At 48.8% G+C, this 10466-nt stretch overlaps 2 protein-coding genes across 2 annotated transcripts; both read left to right on the top strand.

Annotated features, from left to right (window-relative positions):
• Positions 1 to 5: 5 nt before the first annotated feature.
• Positions 6 to 4399, top strand: LOC119217513 (actin-related protein 2/3 complex subunit 1B-B-like). Its single transcript, XM_037471203.2, has 10 exons — positions 6 to 267; positions 865 to 1010; positions 1684 to 1788; positions 1854 to 2076; positions 2166 to 2273; positions 2412 to 2654; positions 2759 to 2834; positions 3221 to 3420; positions 3518 to 3608; positions 3981 to 4399. The coding sequence occupies exons 2-10, from the start codon at positions 947 to 949 to the stop codon at positions 4017 to 4019; spliced, it is 1149 nt and encodes a 382-aa protein (XP_037327100.1). The 5' UTR covers positions 6 to 267; positions 865 to 946; the 3' UTR covers positions 4020 to 4399.
• Positions 4400 to 5610: 1211 nt separating this feature from the next.
• Positions 5611 to 10456, top strand: LOC119217515 (monocyte to macrophage differentiation factor 2-like). Its single transcript, XM_037471206.2, has 7 exons — positions 5611 to 5940; positions 9265 to 9346; positions 9445 to 9605; positions 9708 to 9782; positions 9904 to 10005; positions 10076 to 10145; positions 10229 to 10456. The coding sequence occupies exons 1-7, from the start codon at positions 5927 to 5929 to the stop codon at positions 10430 to 10432; spliced, it is 708 nt and encodes a 235-aa protein (XP_037327103.1). The 5' UTR covers positions 5611 to 5926; the 3' UTR covers positions 10433 to 10456.
• The last annotated feature ends 10 nt before the right edge of the window (positions 10457 to 10466 follow it).

Below are 10466 nucleotides of genomic sequence, written 5' to 3'. Positions count from 1 at the left end.
AGAAGCGTTACACCCATTTTCCGGGCTCATGCGTTGGGCCTGCATAGACTTCCTGTATGCCTCCTCCCCCCCTTCCCCCCTCTGACCTCCCCTCCCTCTCCTCGGCTCTCCTCTCTCTTCCCTGAGCTCACTCTTGTCGTTGGCGTTCGCGTTGACTGGCCAGAGTCCGCGGGGGCTGAACACCGTCGTCATCTCCGTTTTGATCCTTCCTCTCTGCATCCCTGCAGCTATTCCCCCCGTTTTCACCTCAGCACGGGCCCCCTCGGGGTAAGTAGCCCACGACATATGTAGTTGCAGTTGACTGGGTGAGTTTAGAGACGTCAAAGAAACACGGGCCTCGCACGCCCACATGCACACAGTGTCGGGGGGGGAAAAAGAGCTCAAAGTAAAGTGAGTAAACGCACACACTTGAGCTCTGAAACGTGGACGTTACATCAAACCTCTGTTTAGTACATGTAGTGCTTGTAAAATGACTGTGTGCAGATGCTTCTCTTTATTTCCTGTGTGTGTGTGTGTGTGTGTGTGTGTGTGTGTGCTCTAGCTGTATAGTGTAGTTTGTTTGGAGTTGTGTGGTGCCCTTGACTTGCATCATTCCTCTGAAACTCTGGCTTTTATTAAAAAAACCAACCCGATCCGGACATGTTGAGGGTGTCTTTCTCTGCACAGAAGGGTACAATCAGCTCATTGTGTGCTCTTCATTTCTCTTTTTTTTTTTTTTCCTCCTATAGTCCGGACATACTAAGGAGATGCATCATGATAAACCGTCCCGCTATTCAATCATAGTTTGTAACTCTGTTTTCTCCGCTCATCCCTCATAACGAGAATATTTCAACTTCCGTTTTTTTTTTTTTCTTCTTTTTCTAGACTCGACAGTTATCTCACCGCTCACCAGACGCAGGTTCCTCGCAGCCCTTCCGGGGTCCCGTTTCTCGACGTCTGATTGGCCATGGCGTACCACAGCTTCCTCCTGGAACCCATTAGCTGCCATGCCTGGAACAAAGACCGTACCCGTGAGTCTGAACATCTCGCTTCAGCCACAGAACAAATGGTGTAAACGGTTGAGAGGTTTTTTTTTTGTGATCGGCTCCCAGGTGGGGAGAAGGTATTTCCTGTTTCCTGTAGCAGGCGGGGGGGGGCGGCGGCGTCTCGGGGGCCTTTCTGAGGAGCTCCGTTAGCAGCAGGAAATGAACGCCGTTTTCGGGCTGTTTTCGATCAGCGCTTTGGCTTCTGGGCAAAGCGGACGTGGTCGAGTCGCGCGTTCGTAGTTTCACTCGAGTTTTTCCCCCCCTCAGCTCAGGAACACTCACTCGCTTAAACACCCACACTGCTGCTTTTAGACAATCTGACTCACCAGCTGACTGGAACCATGTGCAGGGTTGGCTACAGCATTTGTGGGAAGCAAGGTTGCAGTTCTTGCACATCGTCTATTTAAAGATACCATGTGTCTGTGAGCAGCCTGGAGCCAGATTCATGCTGTTTTTACTTCAGTTTTCTCATGTTCTCATGCACCGAGTCAGCTGTTCGCTGTTCCACTCCACGGATCTGCCCCCCCCCCCCCCCCCCCAAAAAAACCTCTCCCTTCAGTCACCCGGCCCTCACACGTTAAATGTACCCATTCTCTTTGAACCCACGGTGCACTTTAACGTGTTTTTTTTTTTTTTCTTCTTCTTTTCTGTGCCTCAGAGATTGCCATGTGCCCCAACAACCACGAGGTCCACATCTACAAGAAGGATGGGACCCAGTGGACCAAGATCCACGAGCTGAAAGAGCACAACGGGCAGGTGACAGGTGAGGTACAGACAGTGATCAACTTGAGTGTCATTTAGACCTTTAATAACACCCCCCCCCTGCAGGTATCGACTGGGCCACGGACAGCAACCGCATAGTGACCTGCGGGGCGGACCGCAACGCCTACGTGTGGTCCCTGAAAGAGGGCGCGTGGAAGCCCACCCTGGTCATCCTCAGGATCAACCGCGCCGCCCGCTGCGTCAAGTGGTCGCCGCAGGAGAACAAGTTCGCCGTGGGCAGCGGCTCCCGCCTCATCTCCGTCTGCTACTTTGAGCAGGAGAACGACTGGTGAGGTTTTTCCTCCTCTTTCGGGCTTCAAGGGTTTTAAAAAAAAAAAAAATGGTCACCAACCGACGCGCGCCCTTGGTCTTGGACAGGTGGGTGTGCAAGCACATCAAGAAGCCCATCCGCTCCACCATCCTCAGCCTGGACTGGCATCCCAACAACGTGCTGCTGGCGGCGGGATCCTGCGACTTCAAATGCAGGTACGAGGGGAGGGGGGGGGGATTGCATTAAGCTGATTGGCTTTGGCACTTTGAGCGCAACACAATCTCGCCGCGTTCCTCCCCTTTCGCCTCCTTCCATCCGCGCCGACATCCTTCTCCCCCCCCCCCCCCCCGCAGGGTGTTTTCCGCCTACATCAAGGAGGTGGAGGAGAAACCCGGCCCGACCCCGTGGGGCAGCAAGATGCCGTTCGGCGAGATGCTGTTTGAGTCCGGCGGCTCCGGGGAGGCGGGTCAGGCCGCGGCGGGGGGCGGAGGCGGAGGCTGGGTGCACAGCGTCTGCTTCTCCCACTCCGGCAGCCGCCTGGCCTGGACCTCCCACGACTCCACGGTGTGCGTCGCGGAGGGAGGCAAGAGCGGCACGTAAGAGAGAGGGGGATTTAGAGCGAGGGGGGGGGGGGGGGGTGGGGGGGTAGAGGGCCGGGCTGCGTCTGTGCGCACTCTGACCTTTTGTCCCCACTCCGCAGGGTGAACAGTCTGAGCTCCGAGTCTCTTCCTCTGCTGTGTGTCACCTTCATCACCGAGAACAGCATAGTGGCAGCTGTGAGTATTCCACACGCGGGAACATTTCAATCCTTGCAGTACAACACAAAGCCTTTCACCCTCTGTGGGTGCTTTGAGAATTACGTAACTTTTGGCTACAAAAGGATGTGCAGCCCTTTTGTGAACGTGTTCCTGAGGCGACTCACTGAACCAACGGTGCACTTTATGGCTTGTGAGGTTATTTCGCTTCCTTCAAAGGAAGCCTTTGTTGGAGATGGGGAAACATCTTGTTCTTCCAAAACACTTCTACACATAGTGGTTTCTAGGTCTCTAGCTTTAACTGGATATAAATAACTAACTAACAAGCTAGCTCCATGTCGCCGTGTTGCTGTGATATCCAGACGGAGCCTGTTGGGCTCTTCCTCATGCGTTTCCTGCTCCTTCAGGGCCATGACTGCTACCCGGCGCTGTTTGTGTACGACGGGGCCCGGGCCAGCCTGACGTTTGGTGGCAAGCTGGACGTTCCCAAGCAGACGGCCCAGAAGGGCATCAGTGCCAGGGAGCGCTTCCAGAACCTGGACCGCCGGGCCTCCGAGACCCAGAGCACCGACAAGGACCTGAACACCCTGCACAAGAACAGCATCAGGTGAGGAGGAGAAGAAGACGACGGAACCACAACAACGTCGATATCATCTTCTTTTTGTTTTTGCACAGAGTTTGACTTGTTGTAAACTATGTCGCAGCCAAATCTCAGTGCTGGAAGGAGGACGCAACAAGTGCACCAAGTTCTGCACCACCGGCATGGACGGAGGCCTGGCCATCTGGGACGTCAAGGTAACACGCACACAGGATACCGTGACCTGGTGTTGTTTTGTCATATCTAGGGGCTGGGTATTAAAACAGCACTATCTACTATCAAAACTTCTCCAGTCAAACGATACATGCATTCAAACATTTTTTTTTTAGCTTGCTAAGATTAGCATTGAATGTTAAAACTATGCACATACGGCGTTGATGGCATTTTATCCAACCGATGATGGGTATCGAATTAAGTAAATAAAAGAATAATAGAGTTAAGCACTCTGTCGGTATCACTTTACTGCCGTCATTATTTTTAAATGATACCCAGCCATAGTAGTGTCATGATATTTTCCAACATAATATGACAATATATGTCAACCTTTTCCCCCCCCCACCCCCCCACAGAGTCTTGAGTCTGCAATGAAGGATTTAAAGATTGTCTAAACCGGAGATTACATCACCTCACTCGACGGATTTTAGCTTCTGGAGAAATGAAGGAAAACTGCTGCCTTATTACACAAAGCTTTATTGGCCTTATTTTAATCAGGTATTTTTTTATTCTATCGAAAAACCACCAGACTCGGGTCAAACAGTGTTTGTAATCCCTCTGAAACTCTTTGCTGAGTTTTGTTAAACTCAACATTAAATATGAGGGACTGCAAACAGTAGTTTACGAGTTATCTTCGTATAGTCTCCGCCTGAGCGTAACGCTACAAGCAAGAATTTTATATCAGTCATGATGAAAGGCTACAGAATGTGTTAAAAAGCTTATGCTGGTCATAATATGCATTTAATAAATAAGTGCTGTTACAGTACTCAACAAATGCTTGGTTGTGTCACATTCTTCTTTTTAACCGTGGATGAGAGGTGACGTTTGAAAAAAAATGTGAAGTGGGGTCAAAAGTCCACTAAATGACAGTTACTGTTGTTTAGTCAACTCTGATGTACAGTTTTTACAATGGGTGGCTTTCATGTGTTGTTGACTAAAAGGATATCTTGGTAGTGAGGAGAAGGCTTTGGATAAAATATTCACAGAAACTGTAACAGAGCAGCTCAATGGATTAATGGATCGGGGTAGAAGTAGTTCATTTAAAACACTCAATGAAATGTTAACAATTTAACTCGGAATAAGTGTCAAAAAAAATCTGCTGTGTTGAACACAGCGTCATTTAGCTGATGCTTTTATCAAAAGCAACTTATGTTGCAATTTAATCACATGGAGTTTACATTTTAGCTCAGGGAACAGTTCATGTGCACTGTGTCCTTTAGGTATGAAATAAATTTAACAGGTTTACAATCAACAAACACCATAATCTTGAACTATTACAGATGATTATAGCTTTATCAATATGCATTGATAGACTGCTACTTCTTCTAGTAAAACTAAAACTATTTTTAAGTTTAAGTTGCTAAGAAGAAATGTTCCAAAAAAGTGATCTTTCCAAAATAAGTCATATAACAAAAAAATGAAAGGGTTGCGTCTTGTGTTAAATTCTAAAATCCAGTATTCAGTACAGTATACAAAAACCAAAAGTCCAGCCCTTCTCCATTTTGTTTAAATAACCCCCCGATGACATCACTATGACGTCACCGGGGTTTGTCACAACACACACCGCTGTGTTTCACTTCCCAGAATGTGAATGGACCCACGTGCCCCTTCCGTCTCCTTTAGCTGAACACGCTGATCAAACGCGCAGCAATCGTCACCCTATTACGTCATCAACCGGTCCCTCCAACTCCGTGCCGTCTCCGCCACCTAGAGGCGGAAGCGGGAACAGCAGGTGTTAAAAATATGAATAAAAAAAAAAAAAAATAATAAAAAAAAAAACACCCGTCGTTAAATCTCCTCAGCCGTGAATCGGTCCTTGAGAAGATGACGTGGCAAACCTTCAGTGATGGACAAGTGATGTGAGGAGGCGAAGCTGCGGCTGGATCTCCGGTAGACAGACAGGCGGGGGACCAGGGAGGGAGGGAGTGTGTGTGTGTGTGTGTGTGTGTGGGGGGGGGGGGGGGGGGGGGGGGGGGGGGGTGGAGGTAGGGAGGGAGGCTGCAGGAGGACCACCAACATCAGCACCGTGCAGGGAGGAGAGAGCGCCGGCCGTCCCCTTCCTCACAGACGCCGTATCCCCGACGCCCACTCACGTCCGGACCGGAGCCTCTGGAGGCGGCTGGGCTCGGGATGAAACCGCCCGCCGGTGCCGCTGCGGACGAGGATTCAGGACGACGCGCTGCCCGGTGAAACGGCGACGTTGCGTCAGACCCGCCCCGTTACGACCGGGGTTCGCGAGTGAATCCGGGGCTTCGGCCGCGCTGTCTGTCTGCTGTCAGCTGTTGCTTTAATTCCACTGTAAATGAATCTTATCAGGTAGGTGGAAACCGCTGCTTCATCCCGCTCGTTGTGATGGGGAATGTGTTGTCACGTTGATACCCGGAGGAGGAGGATGAAGATGAGGAGGATGAAGGGTTTGGGACCGAGATGCCTGTGCATTTCTTTGTGTGTGTCAATATCAACGTTTACATTTCATCATGTCTGTGATGATTCTGCAGCTCAGGTATCATTATTAGCAACACCTGCCACGTCCCCCCTCCTCCTCCTCCTCTTCATCATCTGGCTGTGTCTTCTGTCTCTTTCTCCCTTTCTGTGTGCACGATCTTCCTGGAAAACGCACAGTAGGACACACAATCGCACACCCCGTCTTAGATGTGGACTGTCTGGGTCCAGGTGGATACGTTTCACAACGTGAAGAGGTCAAACAGAGCAGACCAGTGCAACAAATTACAAGTCTTTCATTTTATAGATCCCGTGGTGATTACTTTCTAGATTCATCGGTTTCCAGCAAGTCAAATATATAAAAATAAAAAAAACTTGTGATGTTGTCCATCGCAAATTGCAGGGCGCCACCTTCAAATGTCTTATTTTAACAATCTAAAGGTCAAATATGTTCAGTTTTACACTGATACAAAATAAAGCAAGTCATCATATCTAAGCAGCTGGAATCGCCCTCTTTGTGTACAGCAATTAATTTACCAAAATAGTTTTAACGGTAGAGCAAAATACAATAATAAGACCACAAGCCAAACCTTTTAAAATAAAACATTAAAAACTGTCTCGTGAGTAGGAGAACAGGGGCCGTAACCTTGCGTTCTTAAAGTAGTTGTATAAACATAATTATGAGCATTGCTTTGATTAAAATATATGAAAAGCACTTGACCTCAACGCTTAATTGATTTGTCAAAAGACAAAAGTGGTTATTTGTACAGTTGTTTAATCAATGAAGAATTGCAAATATTCTGTGTTGATCAAGCATCATTTTAAGGAGATTTGTTTTTAGTTCCACTATAACCTTTAAAACTATTTTGTATACTACACAATTAATAAAGAAATAACTTGAAAATAATCAATTTCACCTCATTTTTAAACCAAAATGGGCAATCAGGTACAAATTACAACTAATGGATATTTCAACTGAACATTTTATTTGTTTGAGACATTAATTGTAACTTTTGAAACATCAAATCCTTAAAACTCCTTTCACAACAACAGCACAAAGTGAACCCAAACACACTTAAATGATATTGTCATGCAGCTAAAATAAAACCAGCAAATCCTAAAACTTGGGAAGCTTAAACCAGACATTTTGCCAGTGACTTTATTATTGAAACTCATTTTCTATCCCGGGACTAATCAATTATTTAGCTGGTTGTCTCATCTCTCCCAGAAGCTTCTCCATTGACTGTTTTCCCTCCTTCTATAAACGCTGTGACACACTCAGGAGGGAGGGGGGGGGGGGTCGGACCCAACGGACGAATCCACGGCCACCGCTAAGTGGACCGAGGTTTTCTTATTTATTTTTTTGTCTTCACGGTTCAACGAGTGTCCCCTTCTGTCCCCTCCTGTCCCCTTCTGTCCGTCCTGCTGTCGCGAGAGAGGAGCTACACTGCCCCCCCCCCCCCCCCCCCCCCTCTCCCGTCCACTTGGCTTGTCTCCCTCTGCCGCGGCCTCTGGCCCGGTAATTATCGGCCAGCTTGATAAAGTCATTTAATGACCCGGCCAAGCCTGCTGGACCTGGCACTGAAAAACACAAACACAACACACACACACACACACACACACACACATATACCAGAGAAGGGCCTGCGCTGCACTGTGACATGATGCTTCAGGACCAGAAGTGTTTGCCGTTGTGGTTGTGTGTGTGTGAGCTTGTTAGCTCCCGGTGAGGCGTTTCAACGAGGCCTGGAGCAGGTGACGTGTAGGCGGAGAACATCACGTTCTACCGCTTCACGCTGAGACGTGAACCCGGGCAGATTGGAGCGAGGCGTCCCCCTCCGCTTGGCCTGAAATGTTTGTGAAACTGTTGAGGCAGATTTGGTCTTTTCCTCAGAGAAGATGGCACATATAAGGTAATGTTTTTGTAATATCATTATGGATGATGCTTTTAAGTGTTTTTTTTTTCCCTTTGGCCCTAAAAATCGTAAGGAAACAACTGATTTCCAGATGCTCATATATTCCAAATATGTAAATTAGTTTTGAATTTGAGTGGTATTCCCTTTGATTTCCTGTTTATCTGTGTGTGTGTGTGTGTGTGTGTGTGTGTGTGTGTGTGTGTGTGTGTGTGTGTGCTTCCGCCTGAGAAAGAGATAGACTTTGCTCCATCTAGGTCTCTTATGAAATCAGGCTCTGCAAGATGCAGCACAAAAGTAGGGAGGGGTTGTGGTGGGTGAATGTGTGTGTGTTTGTGTGTGTCTCCCTGTTAATGCGCGCGTGCGTGTTTTGTGTGTCCGCGTGCACGTCCTTGTCCATTCCTCTTCCTGCATGTTAATTCAATTGTGCGGGAAGCGCAGAGGAGACGAGGTCTGGGAGCAGCAGGGGAAGATGGGAGAGATGAGAGAAGAAAGACGAGAGAAACGGGGAGTTTTCTGGTGTGTGGGAAGAAAAAAAAAAAAAAAAAGACAATCCCTACTCGGGGGTTTCCATGACAACGGTGACATCACTGGCAGGGTTGCTACCCCCCTGGGCTGTTGTCTGTTTTTTTTTGGAATGTCTGTTAAAAAAGGACCAAGTAGAATTTGTGTTGTATTTGTTTTAGTGAACATACGTGCAATTGTTCACGAAAGGGATCATCGGGACAAACCCTCCGTCGGTTCACTCGGTCCGTGGTTACCCACTGTTGCCAGGCAACTGCAGTCATGGCAACAAGGCGAAGCATGATCCGGTGTTGCTAAGCAAAAGGACAGGATGGGGGGAGATTTTATGAACTGGATACAAATATCGAAGGCGTAACAGTTCTTAACATCATTAGGTGCAGTTTGCATGTTTCCCTTCAGGCTTGTGTTACTGTGTCGGCTCTAGTGGGGTCAGTGCCCCTTTCTTTCACTTTCTTTGCACACTATAAAAGGCACCGATATAATATGCATTTCATGCAAAAGATGAAAAAGAACACACGGTTTTTGGAACATCCAAGAAAGAAATCCTTATGATTCCAAATTCTGCATTGAGGGACACAAACGGAAAAATATTGTTGTATTTATCTTCATGTATATTTGTTCTAGTAGCTTCCGCTGTGGCAGAGTGAGGAGAGCTGCATGCAAGCAAAGCGCACATCCAGTTGTGGATTTCACTTCAGACATTAAACCTTTTCAATGGGGATGTATCGACCTAAACCTGGTGATTCTCTGATGATTTCAGGTTTATGAACAACCGCGTTCCTCCTAACAAGAGATACCAGCCCACAGAATACGAGCATGCTGCCAACTGTGCCACGCATGCGGTGAATGCACACACGCACACACACACACACACAGAGCATGTGTTTATCTGTTAGTTCGTCTGTGACTCGTGTCCCATCTCTGTGTTTAATTCCTCTAGTTATGGATAATCCCCAGCCTGCTGGGCAGCTCCTTGTTGCACTTCCAGTCGGAGGACCAATGGGAGCGGCTGTCGGCCTGGGTGTACGGGGCGGGGCTCAGCTCGCTCTTCATCATCTCCACCCTCTTCCACACCGTGGCCTGGAAGAAGAGCCACCTGCGGTACGGAAAACACACACACAGACACTCGCGCAGGTTTAAACGATGTCCCGCAGCTGGAGTGAGGCCGTTTGGTTTCTCCCCCCCCCCCCTCCCCCCCCACAGGTCTGTGGAGCACTGCTTCCACATGTGTGACAGGATGGTGATCTATTTCTTCATCGCTGCCTCCTACGCCCCTTGGTAAACAGGCCAAGAGCCGTGTCTGCGTGTCTTTTCTTTCTTTCTTTTTGTTGCCGTACCGTGTTTGCAGTCACGTGTTTCCTCTTCCGTGCCCCCCCCCCCCCCCCCCCCCCCCCGACAGGCTGAACCTGCGCGAGCTGGGTCCCTGGGGGTGTCACATGCGCTGGCTGGTCTGGGTCATGGCCTCTTTCGGTACCACCTACGTTTTCTTCTTCCACGAGAGGTGGGTCCATGCGTTCGTGTGTTCGTTCAGGTGTTTCTTTGCCATGTTGAATCTCCTCTCCGCGTGTCAGGTATAAGATCACAGAGTTGATCTGCTACACGGTGATGGGAGTCTTCCCCGCCCTGGTCATCCTCTCAATGGTGAGCGCTTTTAATTTGACATTCGTTTCCTCCTCGTGTGGAAAAAAAAAAAAAAAGGTAACAAGATGTCTGCTTCTCTGCAGCCGGAGCAGTCGGGGCTGTGCGAGCTGCTGGTGGGCGGAGCCTGCTACTGCCTGGGCATCGTCTTCTTCAAAAGCGACGGCATCGTCCCCTTCGCCCACGCCATCTGGCACCTGTTTGTGGCCATGGGAGCGGCCGTTCACTACTACGCCATCTGGAAGTACCTCTACGCCCAGCCGGCCAATCAGATCGAGACGTCCAGATGACATCAGGGCTGACCTCACGGGGGGGGGGGGGGGG

Source organism: Pungitius pungitius, chromosome 9, assembly GCF_949316345.1.
Source record: "Pungitius pungitius chromosome 9, fPunPun2.1, whole genome shotgun sequence".
Classification (NCBI taxonomy): domain Eukaryota; kingdom Metazoa; phylum Chordata; class Actinopteri; order Perciformes; family Gasterosteidae; genus Pungitius; species Pungitius pungitius.
This window is presented reverse-complemented; position numbering and strand designations above follow the sequence as displayed.

Excerpts from the sequence above, each read along its gene's own strand:
- LOC119217513 (XM_037471203.2), top strand. The coding sequence starts at position 947 with ATGGCGTACCACAGCTTCCTCCTGGAACCCATTAGCTGCCATGCCTGG. Across the intron at positions 2,077-2,165 it reads TTTGAGCAGGAGAACGACTG|GTGGGTGTGCAAGCACATCA; the intron begins GTGAGGTTTTTC and ends GGTCTTGGACAG. Across the intron at positions 2,835-3,220 it reads AGAACAGCATAGTGGCAGCT|GGCCATGACTGCTACCCGGC; the intron begins GTGAGTATTCCA and ends CTGCTCCTTCAG.
- LOC119217515 (XM_037471206.2), top strand. Across the intron at positions 9,606-9,707 it reads TGGAAGAAGAGCCACCTGCG|GTCTGTGGAGCACTGCTTCC; the intron begins GTACGGAAAACA and ends CCCCCCCCACAG. Across the intron at positions 10,146-10,228 it reads CCCTGGTCATCCTCTCAATG|CCGGAGCAGTCGGGGCTGTG; the intron begins GTGAGCGCTTTT and ends GCTTCTCTGCAG.